The sequence below is a fragment of the Entelurus aequoreus genome, linkage group LG27, assembly GCF_033978785.1.
Source record: "Entelurus aequoreus isolate RoL-2023_Sb linkage group LG27, RoL_Eaeq_v1.1, whole genome shotgun sequence".
Lineage (NCBI taxonomy): Eukaryota > Metazoa > Chordata > Actinopteri > Syngnathiformes > Syngnathidae > Entelurus > Entelurus aequoreus.
In genome coordinates this window covers 13906400-13930972 of record NC_084757.1, presented here as the reverse complement: position 1 = coordinate 13930972, position 24573 = coordinate 13906400, and the positions used below count along the sequence as shown (strand labels likewise).

The window sequence follows — 24573 nt, the reverse complement described above, 5'->3', positions numbered from 1 at the left end:
GTCTTTTTTGCCACTTGTGCCAGCTTTGTTGCAACATGTTGCAGGCATCAAATTCCAAATGAGCTAATATTTGCAAAAAATAAGAACGTTTTCCAGTTCGAATGTTAAGTATCTTGTCTTTGCAGTCTATTCAATTGAATATAAGTTGAAAAGAATTTGTATTGTGTTTTTATTTACCATTTACACAACGTGCCAACTTCACTGGTTTTAAGTTTTGTAGATTGTCATGTCTTCAGAGTTGTTTAGAAATATATATTGTGGAGTACTATCTACCCATCTACTCTCCCTAGTAGCTACCAAACAATCCATAATATAACTTATTTACCTAAACATGGGAATCCCATAAAATAAACATCCAACTCAAACCGAGAGTCTAAAAATCCCATTGAAGATATGCCGACTCGGGATAATAAAAACCTCCGGGACTCAACAGAAGCATCTGTGTGAGTGTTTTTATTATTTCTGTGTGATCACCGCAGCTGAACAAGAAGAAGGCGCCCGACATCCAGTGCACAGACCTGCTGGGTAACACTCCTCTGCACTGTGCAGCCTATCGAGGCCAGACGCAGTGTGCCGCCAAGCTGTTGAGGGGCGGCGCTCGTCCCGACGTCAAGAACAAGAATGGTAATGCACGATCTTTTTTTGTGTTTCTGTACATCGTAAAACTAGATATTGATTTTACTCATAAGTTCTGAAAAAAAAGTATCCCTAATTAACCTGGTGGTCAGCCATGGTTTTTGTTTATGTTTGACCGGAGCATTTTGGGGGTATTTCTGACTTCCCAGCACAGAATTAGTGAAGTGAATTAGTAGAGTGAATTATATTTATATAGCGCTTTTCTCTAGTGACTCAAAGCGCTTTACATAGTGAAACCCAATATCTAAGTTACATTTAAACCAGTGTGGGTGGCACTGGGAGCAGGTGGGTAAAGTGTCTTGCCCAAGGACACAACGGCAGTGACTAAGATGGCGGAAGCAGGGATCGAACCTGGAACCCTCAAGTTGCTGGCACGGCCGCTCTACCAACCAAGCTGTACCTATATAATTAGGGACATTTTAACACCAGGTTTGTGGCAAATGTTAAAGGGGAACTGCGCTTTTTTTGCCTATCATTCACATTCCTTACGTACGACAAGAACACATGTTTTTTTAATGCATTCTAAATCGTAAATAAATGTTAGCAAAAGTCAGCTAACAATGGAGTCAATGGAAGTCTATTCCACCTATGTAGCGCTCTAAAAGTTGTAATACTGTATGTAACGTAGTAACAGGCACATTCATATAAACATGTGATATTTACATATTTTGCCCATTTTAGGCATATGGTGGCATATTAATTTCACAAACGTATGCTTTATCCTTCAACAACAACAAACCTACTACTCATGGCATACTTTGTGAGAGACAACAAAGAATACTTTGGGACAATTGGGGATCCAGAATCTTATATTTTTGAGCATGAATATATGGAGGATGAGCAAGTTATCGAAAAGTGTCCGCCCTGAGATCGGTAGGTTGTGAGTTCAAGCTACGGCCGAGTCATACCAAAGACTATAAAAATGGGACCCATTACCTCCCTGCTTGACACTCAGCATCAAGGGTTGGAATTGGGGGTTAAATCACCAAAAATGATTCCTGGGCGCGGCCACCGCTGCTGCGCACTGCTCCCCTCACCTCCCAGGGGGTGAACAAGGGGATGGGTCAAATGCAGAGGACACATTTCACCACACCTAGTGTGGGTGTGACAATCATTGGTACTTTAACTTTTACTTTAGTGAAACACTTGGCATTATGTAATGTGGCAGTATTGCTAAGTGCTGAAAAAAATATGGAAATTATGAACAAAATAACACAATCCCTTACTGTATAATGTCTGCTCACACTCGGATGTTCATATATTCCTGTTTAGAAAAATGATTAATCATAATGCTCGCGAAGGGTTAAAAGTATATACTGTATGTAACATAGTAACAGGCACATTCATAGAAACGTGATATATTGACGTATTTTGCCCATTTTAGGCATATGGCGGCGTATTAATTTCACAAACGTATCACAACGTTCGCTTTTCCCTTAGACAACAACAAACCTACCACTCACGGCATACTTCGTGAGAGACAACAAAGAATACTTTGGGACAAATGGGGATCCAGAACCTTATATTTTTGAGCCTGAATATATGGAGGATGACCAAGTTATCGAAGCTGTGGGCTAAGCAGATGCAGCTTTAGTGAAACACTTGGCATTATGTAATGTGGCAGTATTGCTAAGTGCTGAAGAAGATATAGAAATTATGAACATAATAACAATCACTTACTGTATAATGTCTGCTCTCACTGGGATGTTCATATATTCCTGTTTAGAAAAAGGATTCATCATAATGCTCGCGAAGGGTTAAACTTTTTTTTTTGCCGCAAACCGGCGTCTTTTTGTGTCTTCCTCGTCAAAGTTGAACAATGTTTCGGTTTATGGCCACAACCTTCTACTATCCAGGTGAGAGGCATGATTTTTAATCTAGAATTAACTTTTACCGACTTAAAGGCGATGCAACATCACCGGCTCAGTATGTCAATATAGCAAGATTAGCTAGTTAGCTCTCTGTGATTATTTGTTTCGTCTACTTAAGCGCTTATAATAACAATATGGCTAATACTTGGTTAATATTCAGGTCAAAAGATGTGAATGGAGTGTTGTTGGCATTTTTTGGAGGGTTATGTAGAGGGCTTTGTGGGCGGTATGGAAGAGCTCCCATTGACTCTATTGCGAACTGACTTTTGCTAAAGTTTATTTACGATTTAGAATGCATAAAAAAAGAAACATATGTGTTCTTGTCTTATATTTTAAATGGTAGGCAAAACCCCCCAAAAAGTGCAGTTCCCCTTTGAAGTGCTAGCATGCAAGTGTGTGGTCACACACTGATGTTGGTGGAGAAGGCCTGGCTCTCAGTCTCCGTTCTAATTCATCCCAAAGGTGTTCTATCGGGTTCAGGTCAGGACTCTGTGCAGGCCAGTCAAGCTCATCCACACCAGACTCTGTCATCCATGTCTTTATGTAACATTGCTTTGTGCACTGGAGCACAGTCATGTTGGAATAGGAAGGGGCCCGCTCCAAACTGTTCCCACAAAGTTGGGAGCATGGAATTGTTCAAAATATTTTAGTATCCTGGAGCATTTAAAGTTCCTTTCACTGGAACTAAGGGGCCAAACCCAACTCCGGAAAAACAACCCCCACACCACAATTCCTCCTCCACCAAATTTCACACTCACAATGCAGTCTGAAATGTAGCGTTCTCCTGGCGACCTCCAAACCCAGACTCGTCCATCAGATTGCCAGATGGAAAAGCGTGACTCATCACTCCAGAGAAGGCGTCTCCACTGCTCTAGAGTCCAGTGGCGACGTGCTTTACATTGACGCTTTGCATTGGCCTTGGTGATGTATGGCTTAGATGCAGCTGCTCGGCCATGGAAACCCATTCCATGAAGCTCTCTGCGTACTGTACGTGGGCTAATTGGAAGGTCACATGAAGTTTGGAGCTCTGTAGCAACTGACTGGGCGGAAAGTCGGCGACCTCTTTGCACTATGCGCTGACCCCTCTCGGTCAGTTTACGTGGCCTACAACTTCTTGGCTGAGTTGCTGTTGTTCCCAAACTCTTCCATCCAGTTGACTTTGGAATTTTTAGGAGCGAGGAAATTTCACGACTGGATTTGTTGCACAGTTTGCATCCCATGACAGTTGCACGCTGGAAATCACTGAGAGCGGCCCATTCTTTCACAAATGTTTGTAGAAACAGTCTCCATGCCTAAGTGCTTGATTTTATACACCTGTGGCCGGGCCAAGTGATTAGGACACCTGATTCTCATCATTTGGATGGGTGGCCAAATACTTTTGGCAATATAGTGTATTTCTGACTTGCCAGCGGTCTTCAAGGCAACATTAGAGGCATAATACTAAGTTACTATTGTAAACATCATGCTAGTTGACTGGCTACACTAGTTTTGTTTTATAAGGTTTATTTTTTTCATATTTTTACACAGAGCAGACATGTTTATTCGTTAATCCTGTCTTGCCTCTGGTGAGGGCGGTCACATTTTCTCCGCCCCCTTGTTCTCCCTGCTTGCTCTCTTTGTTTTTTGTCTTGTCTACACTTTTTTGAAGCCTCTTTCTTTGCGCTGTCCTCCAAATCTAAACATCAGACATGGAAATGATCAGCTGGACTCTTGAACCATTGCTGCGGTGTACGTGAGAGATTCCTGGGATAAAAGGAGAATCATGTGCCTCTCAGTCCTTTCCATCGAAGACGTGGAAGACATCTACCTATTTGGAACCGTGATCGCGGGGCACCTGCTGATTGGGCTGGGCATTGCTCTGGTGTATCGTCAAATGTCGTAAGACGATGGCAGCCACTCAAGGGGCCCAAAGGCTGTTCATCGCAATGAAAGGTTTGGGCCTGACTGTGGCATCACAGACTGGGGCGATTTCTGAACTGAATCGCAAGATGGATCACATCATGGAAAAGCTGGTAAGGGAAAAATTGGATATGAGGGCCAGCATGGACGATTTAGAACAGACAAGCCATTGTAATGTCTGCTCGCGGAAAAACAAAAATCCTAATCTACGATTTGACTCCCTCGAATGGCCTTGACGCTCCAACAACAGGAGCAGGCTGTTCTGAAAACATCCTCGAGGACACCTCAATGATGGACGCTTTTGACCTCCCTCCCTCCTCAACGACACCTGGAGTCGAACTTTTGCTTGCATGCAGAACGGCCCCAGGCCTATGAACATGAACACTACATCAACACACCCAAGACAATGGGCATACACACACACACACACGCACACACACACACACACACACACACACACACACACACACACACACACACACACACAGACCCTCCCCCACCCCACGCCTTCACCACCGCTTGATTCCCCTTCGGGTTGATAGACGGCTGGCAGCGCTTCATAGCAGCAGTAGACCACCAGGGCCCCAACTCCCCCACCCTCTGTTGCGAGTTGTGGTGATTAAATGTAACATGTTTGTGTGCATGGCATGGAGGTTTTTTCCCACTCCAGACTGGGCCCCCTTAGGAGCCCAGTCTAGATTGTATTTTTTTACTCATCTTCTACCCCAGCGTTTGACCTTTTTCCCACCTTTTACGGAGCGCCTCGTGACGACCCATCAGCGTTCCTGTTCTGTAACCCTGTAAACTGTTTGTTTGTCTAATCTTGAACGGGTTTGTGCTGAAAACATAGTTTTGTTGGACTGACAATAAAGACCTATCCTATCCTATCCTAATTCGGGATGTTTCTGACTTGTCAGCTGCCTCAATTGCAGCATTAGGGACATTCTAATTCTCTGTTTCTGTTGCAGATGTTAGCATGCTAATTGAGTAGCCTGCTAGTTGTTAGCTTTTCAAGAAATGAAACACTAGTTTTTATTTTGGAGGCTTATTTTCTCTATATATGTACAAACAGAAGCCATTATTTGTTTGACTGGAAAATTGGGGGGATATATTTGGTCTTACCAGAGACGTTTTAATGCCCCGTTGCCCGAATGTTCGAGTTAGCCACTTGGGTGTCAAGAGATAGTTTTGACGCTCACTGTCCAAAAAAAAAAAGTTTGTATTTTAAAGCTGTTTCTAAAATCAGCTTGAAGAGAAATAGCAATTCAGTCAGATAAGCTCTATGAAATGTGTTGTACTTTTTGATGAAACAGTTCCTGACAGTGATCGGCCCTGTGACTCAGTGGTGGCGTAAAGGCCGATTATGTTAAGTCTCACAGTCGTTATTCGCCTTCACGCCAATCAAGCAGGCGAGTGTTGTGAGTTCCTGCTGACGCTTGGTATGATCTTTCAGGCCAGACCGCGTTGGATCTGGCCAGCGATGGCGCCATGAAGCAGCTGTTGGAGGGCAACACTCACCTGGTGAGTGTACCGAGGCCCCAAAAAATTGGGAATTTAGTTTTTCCTGCCATTTAAATAAGACATCATTGTGGAGGTCTTGCTCCTCCGGGTTCTCTGGACCACCAATGACGGACATGACAGCCGTGTTCATCTTTGCGAACAATGATTTATTTTGCAATAAGTTGTGCTTTTCAGCCATGTTAAATTTTCTCTCAATACATGTAGTACATATTATACATGCATATCTCCAGTAAACAGTCTCGTGCTCAATGGCAATATTATTATTTCACAAAAAGGAAAAGAAAATTGAATTAAGAACATAAAATAAAAATCAATTAAACATATTTTAAAAGGGTATGTATACCCTTTTTGAATCCCCCCCCCCCTCTTTTATATAGTTATATATAGTTTATATAGTTATAGTAACTAATATCCAGTTTCCTCTGAACCACATTTTATCACATTCATCTGGACACAACTCAATTTGCCCAGAACAATGTGCTTACAATTCTCAATATATCATCATAAGTAAGTCATATAAGTTATTTATACTCATATTCAAAATAAGCCTAGACCTCACTATACCAAACCAAAATATTAGATTCGCACTATTTCTTAAAATGCTCAATGTTTGAACAGTCACTGTTAAGCTGTTCCATATTTTCATTTTCCTTGTGCTACGTGCTAAAGCGTGTTTATATTTTGCCGTTCCTTTGAGGTTATACCCCACATCACTTCCTATGAATAAACTTTGAGTATTCGCAGGCAATTGATAAGTTCTTGCTTTAAACATGAAAAGCCCTGTCAAATATTCTACTAAATCAGGAAATTTTAACAGTTTTGACATTAAATATAAGCTATTTGTGTGCTCCTTGAACCCCATATTATGGATAATTCCAAGTGCCCGTTTTTGTAAAATTGTTAAGGGATGTATGTTGGTTTTATAATTATTTCTCCAACTTCTGAGTGAATAGTAGAGTGGCTGGAGGGACATTCATAGAAAAGTATGTAAGGAGTGTGCGATAGGAAGTGAGATGCGTTATTCTTTATACACTGAACACAAGGCGGGAGGGAGTAGGCTCAGTTTGGAGGGGGGAGAGAGCGTACGACGCAACTCAGTGGAAAGTGCCCACACTGGGAATAATGGTGATTTGTTAAATGAGCAACAAAAAGGGAGAATAGATACTTTCACAGTCAGGCAATGTGGACAAACGTCACACACAGGCCTGTATGTGCTTTTTACACAGCACTATTACAATTTGCACAAAGGTGCGTAAATGTTTTAAAACACAATATTCTGGCCACTTTAAATTGGATTTGTTTCATTGCAATTTACAAAAGAAACAAAAACATTTTCGGGAATTTATCTAGATAGTTTTCTAGATATGTGAATCCAATCTTTAAAAAGTCAAAAACCTATTTGAGGTTTTTACATGTCTTTTAAAAAGATGGTTTCAAATCCATGCAATATTCAGTTTTATAGTGCATATAAACATATCAAGTGTGTGTGTATGGGGTTGCGACATTGAGTTTTGGGTGGGATGGGGGGCCCTTTAGGTGTACGGGGGCCCAGAGTTTGGTGCTATGCTCTCGCTCAATGCTTTGCTGTGATTTAGTTCCTTAATTTCAATGTTTCCTCGTGTTTGCAGGGAATGAGACACCGCGCCAAGAAGTTCGAGGGACCTCTCTGGAAGGTAAAGTAGCAGTTTGATTTTAATTAAGTTAAATTAGTATTTTTGGCTGACTTTATTTCAGGGGATGCTTTGAAGTCAAAGTCGTGGAATTAGAAACCTGACCAAAAAATATCAGGAAAGTATGTTGAACTGCAGCATTGTGTCATGAGGCACTTCTGTGCAATCTTCAAAGGAGTTTGGCTTTTTTGTGGCGTGACAAATTCCAAAAGAAGGTATGTTGAGGAAGGAGCGTGAGGGGACAGGAAGTTGCATAATATTAACAAAAAAAGTAATCTCTATTCACACCAACTTTCATTAACTTTTCACTCACTTAATTTAAAAAAAAAATTGTATTTTTATATTACTTAAAAGGGAGCTATGATGATACATTTACAATCGCAGTGTATCCGGAAAGTATTTACATCGCTTCATTTTTGTCCACATTTTGTTGTGATACAGCATTATTCCAATATGAACTAAATACATTTTTGTCCTCACAACTTTACACACGATACCCCATAATGACAATGTGAACGTTTTGTTTTGGAATTATTTGTATATTTATTACAAAATAAAGTAAGAAATCACATGTATATAAGTAGAGATGGGAATTGAAACTGCCAAGCTTGTGGCATCGGATTAAAAAAAGACTTGAGGCTATAATGGCTGCCAAAAGTGCATGAACAAGGTATTGAGCAAAGGCTGTGAATACTTATGTACACTAAATGTGATTTTTTTTTTTTATTCTATTTTTTTAATTGCAAAAAAAATTCTAAAAATAAAAATAAAATAAATGAATGTATGTATTTTATTTTAGAATAAGGCTGTAACATAAAATGTGGAAAAAGGGAAGCGCTGTGAATACTTTCCCGATGCACTGTAAAACACTTCCTTGTGATCTAGATCAGTGGTTCTCAGCCTTTTTTCAGTGATGTACCCCCTGTGAAAGTTTTTTTTAATTCAAGTACCCCCTAATCAGAGCAAAGCATTTTTGGTTGAAAAAAAGAGATAAATAAGTAAAATACAGCACTATGTCATCAGTTTCTGATTTATTAAATTGTATAACAGTGCAAAATATTGCTCATTTGTTGTGGTTTTTCTTGAACTATTTGGAAAAAAAAGATACAAATAAACTAAAAACTTGTTGAAAAATAAACAAGTGATTCAATTATAAATAAGGATTTCTACACATAGAAGTAATCATCAACTTAAAGTGCCCTCTTTGGGGATTGTAATAGAGATCCATCTGGATCCATTAACTTAATTCTAATAATCAATATTTATGGAACATGTCCACAAAAAATCTAGCTGTCAACACTGAATATTGCATTGTTGCATTTATTTTCATAGTTCTTTTTGACAGACATTTAAAAAAAATCTCACGTACCCCTTGGCATACCTTCAAGTACCCCCGGGGGTACGCGTACCCCCATTTGAGAACCACTGATCTAGATCAGTGATTTTCAACCACTAGTGTGCCGCGAAAGATTATGTCATTTCACCTAATTGGGTTAAAAATATTTGTTGCAAACCAGTAATTATAATTCGCAAATGTGCCCTTTTTGAGTGTGTGTGCTGTCTAGAGCTCGGCAAAGTAACCGTGTAATACTCTTCCATATCAGTAGGTGGCAGCAGGTGGCTAATTGCTTTGTAGGTGTCGGGAACATGGTTTGTCATGATCACGATGTGCAGATGACAGCGGGAGGCAGCGTCCAGGTAAAAAGGTATCTACCGCTTAAACCAAAAATAAACAAAAGGCGAGTGCCGCTAAGAAAAGGCATTGAAGCCTAGAAAAGAAAGCTAAAACTAAACTGGCTGCAAAGTAAACAAAAACAGAATGCTGGACGACAGCAAAGACTTACAGCGCCTGGAGCAGACGGCGTCCACAAAGTACGTCCGTACATAACAATGTCACCACAAAGAAGGATAGCATCCGCACAACTTAAATAATCTGGATTGCAAAGTAGATGCGGGGAATAGCGTTCAAGGAAGACATGAAACTGCTACAGGAAAATACCAACAAAACGGGAAAAGCCACCAAAATAGGAGCGCAAGACAAGAACTAAAAGACTACACACAGGAAAACACCAAAAAATTCAAAATAAGTTACGGCGTGATGTGACAGTACTTTGAGACAAGAGCTATAGTGATGCATGGTTGGTTATGGTTTGAATTCATATCCAACAATTGCGAGAACGACTTTTTATCGTCAATATCGGCTGCTGAGTTTCATTTTTTAATGTATTCTGCTGGTGGTGTGCCTCAGAATTTTGTCAATGAAAAAAATGTGCCTTGGCTCAGAAAAGGTTGAAAAACACGGATCTAGATCATATGTATTGGATATGTTTTGGTGGACATTTTGCGTACATTTTTCTCCACGGTCCCTTTAGTAACCCATTGTTTGAGTCTGTCTGCAAGATGTTCTAAGTTGGAGGCGTTCCCGGATTGCAAATGACACCACGCCCCACCCTCTCCAGAGGTATCACAATGTATCTTTGGAAAACATACACAGTTTAAATATGTATATATTTTTCTTCAGACAGAAAATAAACTTCATTAACATTATATGGAGTCAGGAAAGAACATGGTGAGGCTGCGTTTCAGTTTTATGCCCGAATGCAGCTGAGATAGGCTCCAACACCCCCCGTGACCCCGAAAGGGACAAGCGGTAGAAAATGGATGGATGGATCCTAAAATCTGGAATAATCCTGCAGGCGATAATAAAACATTAAAAAAAAAAAATTTAATCGACAAACAGACCTGAAGTCGATCTAGAGATTTAAGTGTTGAATGAAAAAATAAAGAAATAAAATTGGCAAACATTGGCAAATATCAAATCCAGGCTGAAAACACATATTTATTTTTCCATATGACAACTGCCAATATTTTGTCGACACTGTTCGATTTTAAATTGAATTATGATTATTCTTATAATAATTTATTTGTGCCTTCTAAATAAACTTGCCTTGCCTTAATAGATTCACCCGGCCACAACATTAGGTACACCTGCACACTCGCCGATCATTGACTCTCACTGTTAATACATAATAACCGCGTTATATACCATAAATTCCGGACTGTACGCCACTAACTTAAAACATTTGCATGCACGTACAACACTTAAGACCTTTAGCATATCAGTATGTGGAATTAAATCATGGAATGGATTGATCAAAGAAATCAAACAATGCACTGATATGATCCAGTTTAAGAGTGTTTACAAAGTACAAGGAAGAATATTTGTGACAAATGTATGGAATTATTGAAAATAATACATTAATATTATCTCATTAAACACTCTGCACCTTATTGTGTATATGCAACATTTTGCACCTTATTTTGTAGATGCAGTATTCTGCACCTTATTTTGGTAAATGCGACATTCTTTCTGTAAATACCTGATGCTGCTCTTTTATCCTGCACTACAACGAGCTATTGTAATTAAATGTCCTTCTTATCTGAATGACAATAGTCTAAGTCTCTGTTAAGTGAATCATAACTGTCCTATTTATTACCAGAACTGTCGTATTTAGAAATCTTTCATGTAAATAGTGTTAAAAATTGAGAACGAGAAGTTAATATATGCGTCTGTTAATCATCATCAATTCTTTTTATTCCTTTCATGAAAATGCATATATACAAGCCATATACAGTTGACACTTTCATTGTTTTTTTGTTTCTTATACATTTCCATGATCAGAAAGGAGCAGATGGAAGAATACTATTCTTATATTTATCTGCCCCCTTTTTAACAGAAATTATTTTAGATGACTTCACCACTGTTCCCTCCACCAACACCCGAACTCTAAAATACTTAAAATTTTCGTTTAAGCATTTTCAAAATGACACGTCCAATCAAAATCAAAAATCAGTTTGATATAATTCCAGTTGTCTCTTTTTGTAACTCTTTTTAAATTCAAAGATATTCTTGCAACTTTTGAAGTCTTTGTCTAGAGAATTCCATGCTTTCACAGCAGCAACAGACAAGCACATTTGCTCCAAATTTGTTCGCACTCTTGAATGTTTAAAATCCTACGGCCTTCTGGGGTTCTCATCTTCAGACGTGAACACAAATAACTTTTGTAAGTCCTTCGGAAGAACTTTATTTCTAGCTTTGAACATCACTTATAGAGTATGCAATTCTACCATGTCTTTTAGTTTTAATAATCCTGACCCAATGAAGAGTGGATTTGTGTGGTCTCTGTATCCTACTGTAAAAATGATACAAATTGCTCTTTTCTGTGAAAGAAATAAAGGCATTATGTTGCTGTGATATGTATTTCCCCATATTTCTGCACAATAATTGAAATAAGGTAGAATAATTGAGCAATATAACATTCTCATTGTGTTATACGGGAAACTGTATTTAACCTTGTTCAAAATAAATAAGCTTTTAGATAGCTTATTTTTCACATGCAATATATGAGCTTTCCATGTCAACTTTTCATATAAGATGACCCCAAGAAATCTGATTTCAGACACCTTCTCAATTTTCACATTGTTTATGGATAAACTAACTTCTATCTTTCTTTAATACCGAATACCATAAATTTAGTCTTTTCCAAGTTTAAAGATAATTTATTTACATCAAACCACAATTTTAGTTTAACCATTTCCTCTTCAATATTATCGGCTAAGATTTTCAAGTCATCTCCTGAACAGTATAAATTTGTATCGTCTGCGAATAATACGTACTGTAAAATTTTCGAAACTTCACAAAAATCATTTATGTATAAAATAAAAAGTTTGGGTCCTAAAATCGAACCTTGTGGAATTCCACATTCAATATTCCTACATTCTGACCTATAATCATAGATCTCAACATATTGCTGTCGTTGTTGTAAATAACTGGTTAACCAGTCCAGTGCAACTTCTCTAACGCCATAAGTATATTATTTAGAAATGAGAATTTGATGATCTATAGTGTCGAATGCCTTCTTTAAATCAATGAACACTCCTATTGCGTATTTATTTTGATCAATTGCAGTTGTAATCTCTTCAATAATGTTCATGATGATCGAAATCAAATAATTGATATGAATTAAGAAAGGGGTGGGATTAAATAAACTTTGCTTCTTCCTACTCCATTTCGGGCTTGTTGTAATGAGAAAAAAAACATGTGATGTTTCATATTAACCTCTTTAAGGCCCAAGCTGTTTTTTTACATGCTTTTTTTTTATTTCTCTTTACTATTTGGGCTTATTGGATCCTAATTAGAATAAAAACTAAGAATCATCTTTTGATATGATGTACTTAGTCCATAAATACACAAACGTGTACTTCTTTTTTAGTGACATGCTAATTCTTATTTTTACACTTTTTTTTTTCCAAATTCCATTGTATGTTATACTCTTCTGACACCACCAGATGGCAGTATAAGTGTCCACATATGCGTCCATAAGACCCCAATTCAGTAGTGTACTAGGGCTGCAACAACTAATCGATTATAAAAATAGTTGGCGATTAATTTAGTCATCAATTCGTTGGATCTATGCTATGCGCATACGCAGAGGCAATTTTTTAAAATTATTTTTGTAAATATATTTTTTTTATTTTATTTTTTTTTTAGAAACCTTTATTTATAAACTGCAACATGTACAAACAGCTGAGAAACAATAATCAAAATAAGTATGGTGTCAGTATGCTGTTTTTTTTTCAATAAATTACTGGAAAGGATTGAAATGTAGTTTGTCTCTTTTATCCGATTATTAATCGATTAATCGAAGTAACAATCGACAGATTAATCGATTATCAAATTAATCGTTAGTGGCAGCCCTATAGTGTACACAAGTTTGGAAATAAGAGCTAAAAGGTGCTGTCCACGCATGTGGCCACTAAGCCTTTATTAAAACTGTATACATGTTCGAAATAAACTTCTACCAACCCACCAACTTTTTTCCTACGCTTTGAACCCTGCGGCTTATAGGACGATTTATAGATTTGTCTTCGCTGACGCCCATAATGGAATTAGTTTAAAAAAAAGACACGGAAAAGGAGGATTAATTTAATTTAATTGTTTGTTCTATTGACTTGTGTTTAGTGTCGTGTTAGCAAACATGCTGTATTTATGACTTGATTATTTTCTGTCTTATTTATTCGTATCAAGAATGTACCCTCCCCCAGAAAGAACAACAGATGGACCATTGGAAGTTTCTTTAAAGCAGAACAAGACAATGTGGAGCCAAATAATTATAGTAATAATACTGAACAAAACAAAACACAAGCCTTCATAAATCCTTTCTGAGAACCATAATCTGAATTTCTCAGTAAGAAAGCCTGTTATCAATGTTGAGCTACTCTATTTAGCAGTGGTAAGCTTCTTAATTAATGGGGCTAGAAACATCGCCTTTACGTGTAATGATAAAAGCTTTGTGATGGCGGCAGAGCAGATTGCTTCTAATAATTCCCAAAATTTCTTTAAAGGGTCAGGTTTTTAAAAATGTGCTGGATCTTTGATGTTGTATGGCAGCGATTCTCAGACTTTGGTACGCGAGTTCCATCTAGTGCAGGGGTCACCAACCTTTTTGAAACCAAGAGCTACTTCTTGGGTACTGATTAATGCGAAGAGCTACCAGTTTGATACACACTTAAATAAATTGCCAGAAATAGCCAATTTGCTCAATGTACCTTTAACTCTATGTTATTATTAATAATTAATGATATTTACACTTAATTGAATGGTTTAAAAGAGGAGAAAAGACGAAAAAAATGACAATTAAATTTTGAAACATAGTTTATCTTCAATTTCGACTCTTTAAAATTCAACCGAAAAAAAGAAGAGAAAAACTTAAAAAAATAATTTATGGAACATCATTAGTAATTTTTCCTGATTAAGATTAATTTTAGAATTTTGATGACATGTTTTAAATAGGTTAAAATCCAATCTACACTTTGTTAGAATATATAACAAATTGGACCAAGCTATATTTCTAACAAAGACAAATCATTATTTCTTCTAGATTTTCCAGGACAAAAATTGTAAAAAAAAAATTCAAAAGACTTTGAAATAAGATTTTAATTTGATTCTACAGATTTTCTAGATTTGCCAGAATAATTTTTTTGAATTTTAATCATAATAAGTTTGAAGAAATATTTCACAAATATTCTTCGTCGAAAAAAACGAAGCTAAAATTAAGAATTAAATTAAAATGTATTTATTATTCTTTACAATAAAAAAATACATTTACTTGAACATTGATTTAAATTGTCAGGAAAGAAGAGGAAGGAATTTAAAAGGTAAAAAGGTATATGTGTTTAAAAATCCTAAAATCATTTTTAAGGTTGTATTTTTTCTCTAAAATTGTCTTTCTGAAAGTTATAAGAAGCAAAGTAAAAAACATAATGAATTAATTTAAACAAGTGAAGACCAAGTCTTTAAAATATTTTCTTGGATTTTCAAATTCTATTTGAGTTTTGTCTCTCTTAGAATTAAAAATGTCGAGCAAAGCGAGACCAGCTTGCTAGTAAATAAATAAAATTTAAAAAAATAGAGGCAGCTCACTGGTAAGGGCTGCTATTTGAGCTATTTTTAGAACAGGCCGGCGGGCTACTCATCTGGTCCTTACGGGCTACCTGGTGCCCGCGGGCACCGCGTTGGTGACCCCTGATCTAGTGGTACGCCAAAAAGATAATTTACCGTATTTTACGGACTATAAGGCGCTCTTAAAATCTGTTTTTTTTCCCTCAAAACTCGACAGCCGCCTTATAACCCGGTGTGCCCAATGTACGGAATAATTCTGGTTGTGCTTACCGACCTCGAAGCAATTTTATATGGTACACGGTGTAATGATAAGTGTGACCAGTAGATGGCAGTCAAACATAAGAGATACGTGTAGACTGCACTATGATGGCAATATGACTCAAGTAAACAACACCAACATCAGTGGCCTAGTGATTAGAGTGTCCGCCCTGAGATCGGTAGGTTTTGAGTTCAAACCACGGCCGAGTCATACCAAAGACTATAAAAATGGGAGCCATTACCTCCCTGCTTGACACTCGGCATCAAGGGTTGGAATTGGGGGTTAAATCACCAAAAATGATTCCCGGGCGCGGTCTCCGCTGCTGCTCACTGCTCCCCTCACCTCCCAGGGGGTGATCAAGGGTGATGGGTCAAATGCAGAGAATAATTTTGCCACACCTAGTGTGTGTGTGACAATCATTGGTACTTTAACTTTAACTTTTTAAATTTTATATGTTCCTTTTGAAAATATAGAACATTACACACGGCGCTCAAAAATCTATCAAAATGTTTTAGTACGACTTTGGTAAGCTATGAAGTTGCACCGCTTCATGTGCTTCAACATAGGAGTATTATTAAAGTTAAAAAGTTAAAGTACCAATGATTGTCACACACACACTAGGTGTGGCGAAATTATTCTCTGCATTTGACCCATCACCCTTGATCACCCCCTGGGAGGTGAGGGGAGCAGTGAGCAGCAGCGTTGGCCGCGCCCGGGAATCATTTTTGGTGATTTAACCCCCAATTCCAACCTTTGATGCTGAGTGCCAAGCAGGGAGGTAATTGGTCCCATTTTTTATAGTCTTTGGTATGACTCGGCCGGGGTTTGAACTCACAGCCTACCGATCTCAGGGCGGACACTCCAACCACTAGGCCACTGAGTAGGTGGCCTAGTGTCTATAAGGTAAGACGTATTACCTGGCGTTTAGTGTTGCAATATTATGCAAAAGAAAATGTTCTTACCTTCTGGTACCTGCTGATCTGTTTTTGGGATCTGCATAAATCCTGAAAAATTGCGCGCGTCCGCCTTTGTAGTCCGTAGCTTCTTCTTTTCTTCTTGTTATGGGACATTCATCCCCCGCTGTCGCCATTTCTAATATAAAGTAGTGTAAAGTTCTTACTTATATCTGTCAGTAAACTCGCCATGAAAGTGCTAAAACATACCGGTGTAGTGAGTTTAAATTGTTCACCCGAGGAACTTTAGTTATTAGAGAGTTCCGATCGGACGTTTTTTCACGGGACACATTTCCTGTGTTGTTTCCGCGTGAGGAGATGCTGCTCCGTTATTGATTGAAGTGAAGTCTGAATGTCATTAAAACAGTTAGCTCCATCTTTTGACACTTCTTCCACTCCCGTCCTTGCACGCTACACCGCTACAACAAAGACGACGCTGTCGAAGTGGAGGCACGTAAATAAGACCGCCCACAAAACGGCGCACCCTGAAGCGACTGTCACGAAGCGGCTTGAAGATGATCTGTAAAACATCATCCATGCAACATTTTGAGCTAAGAACCACCATTACATGTTATGTAGACTAGTGGTCCCCAACCTTTTTGTAGCTGGGGACCGGTCAACGCTTGAAAATTTGTCCCACGGACCGGGGGGGGGGGGGGGGGGTGTCATTCCTTTTTTTTTTTTTTTTTTTCCCTTCATAAAGAAATACAATCATGTGTGCTTACAGACTGTATCCCTGCAGACTGTATTGATCTATATTGATATATAATGTATATATTGTGTTTTTTATGTTGATTTAATTTTAAAATATTTTATTTTTTTTTATTTTTTATTTTTTATTTTTTTCTTGCGCGGTTGGTTGGGGACCACTGATGTAGACCACAAGGAAGTGTAGAAAAAAAATCATAATAATACGACTCCTTTTATGCGCCCAAGGAAGTGTAGAAAAAAAATCATAATAATACGACTCCTTTAATGCGCCCTATAATCCGGTGCGCCTTATATATGAAAAAAGATCGAAAATAGACGATTCATCGGCAGTGCGCCTTATAATCCGGTGCGCCCTATGGTCCGGAAAATATGGTAATTGAATATTGTGATGTAATGTAATTCATTATTTAAGGACAGAGTTTTATTTTCCTACATTTAAGCAGTGTTACTGTTGAAACTGTAATGTAACGGTGGCCAAAAATATTGAACATGCCTTGTTTTTAATGAATACTTGAGTTTACTACGCTACTGTATTTTAATATTGGTCATTGTGGTGATACTCGGAGAGACAAGTGTTATCTGATGTGGTACTTGGTGAAATAAGTTTAAGACTATTGTCCTCCTCTGCATTGTGTTTTAACTTACAAGGCAGAAAAGAAGTAAATATGCTGGAAACGGGGGCACATCATCAGTATTTTTTGGGGGAAAAAATATGTATTGTGCATTGTGTCTCTGAGTCTGCATAATGATTCGCCGTCGCTTTATTTGTAGCTTTTTGTGACGACTCACTCCTGAACTCTCCTATGTCCCGTTTGGCGTGCGAGGTGGCAAATGCTTTCACACGGGAGGGTGCCCCGATTTCGTAATGACAGTCTGCGCCGCCGTGTGTCTCTCTCTCAATTCTTGTTAGGCAGATTGCACCACATTGATTAGGCGCAACGATTCGGTAAACGCTGTGAAGCGGTGACGACTCACTGAAGTGTGATGTGGTCACACGGGGCCGCACGATTAGGACATCGACAGCTTACACTGACGTACTCGCCATGATGCACAGTGATGTGTTCGAAGCACACATTTCCGACGCCACACGACTGTTGCTAGCATATGGCGCAGTATTGTCATGTAAAACATTTGAAATGGTCACAGTTAAAATTATATTAACTTTCAGATGATTTTTTTGTGTTACCTGTTAATTAGTGCTATTTAAATCTACAAGAAATTAATTACCGGTAAGTAACTCGGGTAATATACATGAATAAAATAGTCCCTAATAGTGCTGTCCCGATACCAATATTTTGGTACCGGTACCAAAATGTATTCTGATACTTTTCGATACTTTTCTAAATAAAGGGGACCACAAAAAATTGCATTATTGGTTTCATTTTAACAAAAAATCTTAGGGTACATTAAACATATGTTTATCATTGCAAGTGTGTCCTTAAATAAAATAGTGAACATACAAGACAACTTGTCTTTTTATGCATGGTTCACACCAACGGCGTTTGCCGCGCTTTAAAGCGGTGAGCAAAGCGCCGTCATTTTTGTCAAATTTTCCACGAATATCCCGATCTCCGAAGTAATGTTATGCATTAATACTCTCTGATACGCTCTGATACGAATTAGTTGCCGCTTTTTTACCGTTCCTCACGATTTGATGCCACTTTGATCCCGCTTTAATACGCTTTAAATCAGTGGTCCCCAACCACCGGGCCGCGGGCTGCACAAGAAATGTATTTTTTTTTTTTTTTTTTATGAAATCAACATAAAAAACACAATATATACATTATATATCAATATAGATCAATACAGTCTGCAGGGATACAGTCCGTAAGCACACATGATTGTATTTATTTATGTAAAAAAATATATATATATTTTTTTTTTAAGTCCCCCCCCCCTCCCCCCACCGGTCCGTGGGACAAATTTTCAAGCGTTGACCGGTCCGCAGCTACAAAAAGGTTGGGGACCACTGCTTTAAATCACGTTTTGATTACTTTTATTATGCTTTATTGAACTTTATTACGCTTTGATGCGATCCTGACGCTTTAAATCAGGCTCTGGCACGATTATCAAGCTCTGTTGTGCATTGTTACAACAAAAATAAGAAAAAAATGTGAAAAACTCAGTATACTGTTTTCCACACATTTTTTATATTCATTTATTTTGTCAATTTCTCTTTGTTTTTCGTTATTATGTTTTATATCTACATTTCTTTTATTTCTTTGTCATCTTAATACATATCTATCTTTCATTTCTTATGCTAGTTGACAAAATGAAAGGCATTTGTTTTATTTTTTATATTCCTTTTTTTTTCAATTTCTCTTTGTTTTTTGTTATTATGTTTTATATCTACATTTCTTTTATTTCTTTGTCATCTTAATAAATATCTATCTTTCATTTCTTATGCTAGTTGACAAAATAAAAGGCATTTCTTTTATTTTTTATATTCATTTTTTTTTTTTCAATTTCTCTTTGTTTTTCGTTATTATGTTTTATATCTACATTTTTTAAATTTCTTTGTCATCTTAATAAATATCTATCTTTCCTTTCTTATGCTAGATGCTAGTTGACAAAATAAAAGGCATTTCTTTTAAACGTAACATATTCTCTTTATTATTAACATTTTCATACAGAAAAATTATAGACAGTAATGTCAAACTGCAACATCAAACAGCAGAAGTACAGAAACAATGATCATCGTATAAAAATGGCGTAACTATACTAATACCAGTATACCGTACAACACTAGTTCCTTAATAAATAAATAAAATGTAACATGCTTTTTTTTTTTTTTACTCAACTGTAAACTTTACTATACTTTTATGGATGTTTATCTTCTATTTCTAGAAATGATTTGCTTACTCTCAGTATTTCTATAAGTGTTCATTTCAGACAATACAAAAACAATAATGAAACAATAGGCTTCTATTCCAAAATAGCACAAAGACAATGACTTGAGATCCGCTTCCTAATTTAAGTACAGTTTGAATGTTGCCAGTCTTATCAATAAAGTAGCTCTAATAGTGATAATAAAAACTGAGGTACAAATAATTAAATACTGAAATACAAAATGTGGATGAAAACAATGTTTTTGTTGTCGTTTGTAATACAAAATGTGAGTTATGGACACCAACATTGTGTTAATGTGCTGGCAAAACAATCGTATTCCCTTTGTTTGGGTTGAAATACACTAGGATAGTGATCCTCAAACTGTGGTACGGTATGCCACAGAATCACTTCATTAAATATTCAAACACAGTGTTACTGTTCAAACTGTGTAATGTTACAGTGCCCAAAAAATATTAAATATACTTGTGGATGCAAAACAATAACAGTGAAATACGTTTTCATAACATGGTCACTACTGCCTAGTTTCTCTTGTTATATTCTTATTTTAGTGTTATATTTTTATTCTCATCGTTGCTTTTTATTTTTATTCTATTGTAATATTTTTCTATTTTGTCTCAATTTATACCCCCATTATTTACTTTTTACTTTTTACAATTTTGAAATACTTTTTCATAACATGGTCACTACTGCCTAGTTTCTCTTATTATATTCTTATTTTAGTGTTATTTTTATTCTCATCGTTGCTTTTTATTTTTATTCTATTGTAATATTTTTCTATTTTGTTTCCATTTATACCCCCATTATTTACTTTTTACAATTTTGTACAACGCTGCTGGAATTTAAATTTTCCTGAGGGAACTCTCCTGAACGAATCAATAAAGTACTATCTATCTATCTATCTATCTAAATAAAACATGTGCCTTGTTTTTATCGCTACTTAGGCCTACTACGCTACTGTGTTTTAATGTTGGTCATCATGGTGGTACTTGAGAGCCAAGTGTTTTCCGAGGTGATACTTGGTGAAAAAACTTTGAGAACCACTGCGATAGGAAAATAAATGTTACAAAAAGGAGTCGCTCTCTGCGATTTTCATTTTGTAAAAGTTTGTAACAGTTTGGAGACTCGTGCCAAAGTCAAGGTCGGGGGGCCAAATCTGGCCCGCCACATTATTTTATGTGGCCCGCGAAATCCTGAAAATTGTATGTGTTAATATAATGCTTAATCTTTTCTTACTAAATACATTTCTTCTTTCCCCTTTGACATTAAAAAATCATGTCCTGCATGCAATTGCATATATTTTAAAATTCAATATTATCCAAATGTTATATTATCATGTATTCCAAAAAATTTTTTTTATAATAAAGATAAATACTGTACTTAAATATCGGCTTGACTTCAAACAATCAAATTGTAGACTGTAAAATTGACAATAGATTTTACGGTTAAATTCCGCCGACTGAGTTTTTTTTTTTACCGTAAAATCAACTTTGGTACTGTTTTTTTCCATTTACAGTATTACACTAAAACATTAGAAAAAACAAACAAAAAACATTAAAACAAGGTTTTACATTAAAAAACAAACAAACTGGCAGCTCTGTTGCTTGAATTTTGCCGCTAAAAACAGTGGTATTGTTTCTCCATTCCATTCCATTTATTCCTTTTTTTTTTATATGCTGTAGAAAAAAGAAACTGCTTTTACTGTAAAATTCTGGTGACTGAGCTGCCAGTTTTTAAAATAATTTTGTAATATTTTTTTTTGCAGTTTATGTAAAAAAAATATATTGTTAATGTATTATATACTGTATATACATGTATATTTGTATATTACTCATTGTTAAAAGCGGCCCTCTGAGTGCAACCATAACTGAGATGTGGCCCTCAATGAAACCGTGTTTGACACCCCTGCTATAAGGTGATGATTAAGTAAAATGAATTAAAAAAAATAATAATAATTTTTGCTCACGTTTAGTGTTGTCAGGACTGATTTACAATTAGGATTTAACTTGAGTTTATTAAAGGGAAACTGCACTTGAAAAAAAAAAAAAAAGTGCCTATTGTTCACAATCTTGTATAAGACAAGAACATGTATGTTTTATTTTTTTAATGCATTCTAAATATTAAATAAATGCGATCAAACGTCCGCTTACAATGGAGCCTATGGAAGTCGCTCTATTCTGCTTATAAAGCAGCTTTAAATATTAGTCACTTTTTTAATATATCAAAACAATTATAGGTAACACTTTAGTATGGGGAACATATTCACCATTAATTAGTTGCTTATTAGCAGGTTAGGGTTAGGGTTAAAGGCCTACTGAAAGCCACTACTACCGACCACGCAGTCTGATAGTTTATATATCAATGATGAAATCTTAACATTGCAACACATGCCAATACGGCCGGGTTAACTTATAAAGTGCAATTTTAAATTTCCCGCAAAACTTCCGGTTGAAAAAGCCTTTGGAGGATGACGTATGCGTGTGACGTAGCCAGGGGAACAGAGGTATGCCTTCCCTATTGAATACAATACAAAAAAGCTCTGTTTTCATTTCATAATTCCACAGTATTCTGGACATCTGTGTTGGTGAATCTTTTGCAATTTGTTTAATGAACAATGAAGATTGCAAAGAAGAACGTTGTAGGTGGGATCGGTGTATTAGCGGCTGGCTGTAGCAACACAACAAGGACTACTTACTTGGATAGCAGACTCCTAGCCGATGCTAGCAGACCCACCGCACGGATGATCGGGTGAAGTCCTTCGTCGCGCCGTCGATCGCTGGAACGCAGGTGAGCTCGGGTGTTGATGAGCAGATGAGGGCTGGCTGGCGTAGGTGGAGCGCTAATGTTTTTATCATAGCTCTGTGAGGTCCGGTTGCTAAGTTAGCCTTAGCGTCGTTAGCAACAGCATTGTTAAGCTTTGCCAGGCTGAGAATTATTAACCGTGTAGTTACATGTCCATGGTTTAATAGTATTGTTGATCTTCTGTCTATCCTTCCAGTCAGGGATTTATTTATTTTGTTTCTATCTGCATTTGAGACAGATGCTATCACGTTAGCTCATGCTAAAGAGCTTCGTCGATGTATTGTCGTGGAGATAAAAGGCACTGTGAATGTCCATTTCGCGTTCTCGACTCTCATTTTCAAGAGGATATAGTATCCGAGGTGGTTTTAAAATACAAATCCGTGATCCACAATAGAAAAAGGAGAGAGTGTGGAATCCAATGAGCCAGCTTGTACCTAAGTTACGGTCAGAGCGAAAAAAAATATGTATTTCACTGCATTCTAGTCCGTCACTCTAACCTTCCTCATCCACGAATCTTTCATCCTCGCTCAAATTAATGGGGTAATCTTCGCTTTCTCGGTCCGAATAGCTCTAGCTGCGTTGAAAACAATAGGAAAATATGAGGGAGTGAACAACTGACAACGTCACGCTACTTCCGGCAGGGGCAAGGTTGTTTTTTTATCAGAGACCAAAAGTTGCGAACTTTATCGACGTTGTTCTGTACTAAATCCTTTCAGCAAAAATATGGCAATATCGCAAAATGATCAAGTATGACACATAGAGTGGATCTGCTATCCCCGTTTAAATAAAAAAAATTCATTTCAGTAGGCCTTTAAGACTAACTAAGACTCTTAGTTAATGGCTTACTGGTTGTATAATCAGGCCATGCATAATAAGGCATTAATAGTACTTAATGACTAATTAAGAGCCAATATGTTACTAATTTGCATGTTAATAAGCAACTGATTAATGGTCAATGTGTTCCCCATACTAAAGTGTTACCCAATTATGTTTATAGTTTTAATGATAATTACATTGATAACGTTGCAATGATTGAGTCAACTGTCGGTACATCTTTGCTTCTGACATAACATTTGGGAGTCATTTGACCAGTTTGTCACACGATAGTAATTTCCAAGGGCTTGAATTTCCCATCTTGGAGCTTTTTTAGCAGTCAGAGAGTCCCACTTTATGTTGATTTAGACGTGACTTTCACCCCGACGCTGTGTTCATTTGGAGAGGGAAGGCAAGAATAGCTCTCTCCTGACTCACGTTTGAGGCCTTTCTATATGCAAATGTGTTTTCCTTCCCGCGTTTATAATGCATTTTAGCAAATACAAGCAACCGGGCTTGTCAAATTGGTGAGGCTTTCCAATTTTTACACCGTTTTTTGTTTTTTTTTCTTCCCCAAAGTTGCAGCTCTCGCCTCCATAAGTGGTGACAACGTGTTTTGCTGATTCCTCCCTTATGTATCCAACAGAGCTCCAGATTTTTTGGCTGGCGCTCCTACTGGGTCGTCCTGCAGGACGGGGTTTTGTCTTGGTACTCTAAACAGTAGGTGACGTCTCTCACTCTCGTAACAAGTGTTCAACTTTGATTAAAAAGAGGCCACGAGAGGCTGGAAATCGAGGAGAATAGATGTCTGCGTTGTTGTCAAAAAGCCAACTGAGTCGAGTGTGTGTGTGTGTGTGTGCGTGTGTGTGTGTGTGTGTGTGTGTGTGTGTGTGTGTGTGTGTGTGTGTCTCCTGCTGAAGGTCTGATGCGGCTGCCAATGTCAGGCGACAAGGCTGCAAGTCCCTCACTCACGCTCACTGTCTGGTAAGATGCAATTACACTGACGGCCCAGTTATTAGATGGCGAGTTACCCACGTCGCCTTTCTGCGTTTGTTTGTTTGCCTGCTTCTCACTCGCACAAACCACCACCAAAACGTTTCACATTCACCACTTCGGCTCTTGGGTTTTC

The 24573-nt window shown here is 37.4% G+C and overlaps 1 protein-coding gene across 7 annotated transcripts in view; it reads left to right on the top strand.

The window, feature by feature from the left end:
- The window catches only part of osbpl1a (oxysterol binding protein-like 1A), a 176556-nt gene that overhangs the window by 37566 nt on the left and 114417 nt on the right, over nt 1-24573 (top strand). For 5 of the 7 annotated variants that reach the window (XM_062038758.1, XM_062038756.1, XM_062038757.1 and 2 more), the window contains exons 7-11: nt 480-624; nt 5860-5927; nt 7556-7600; nt 24091-24164; nt 24362-24428. In XM_062038758.1, the coding sequence (XP_061894742.1) occupies nt 480-624; nt 5860-5927; nt 7556-7600; nt 24091-24164; nt 24362-24428 (399 nt within the window). The remainder of the gene's footprint in view (nt 1-479; nt 625-5859; nt 5928-7555; nt 7601-24090; nt 24165-24361; nt 24429-24573) is intronic. The other 2 variants (XM_062038762.1, XM_062038760.1) reach the window with 1 other exon arrangement.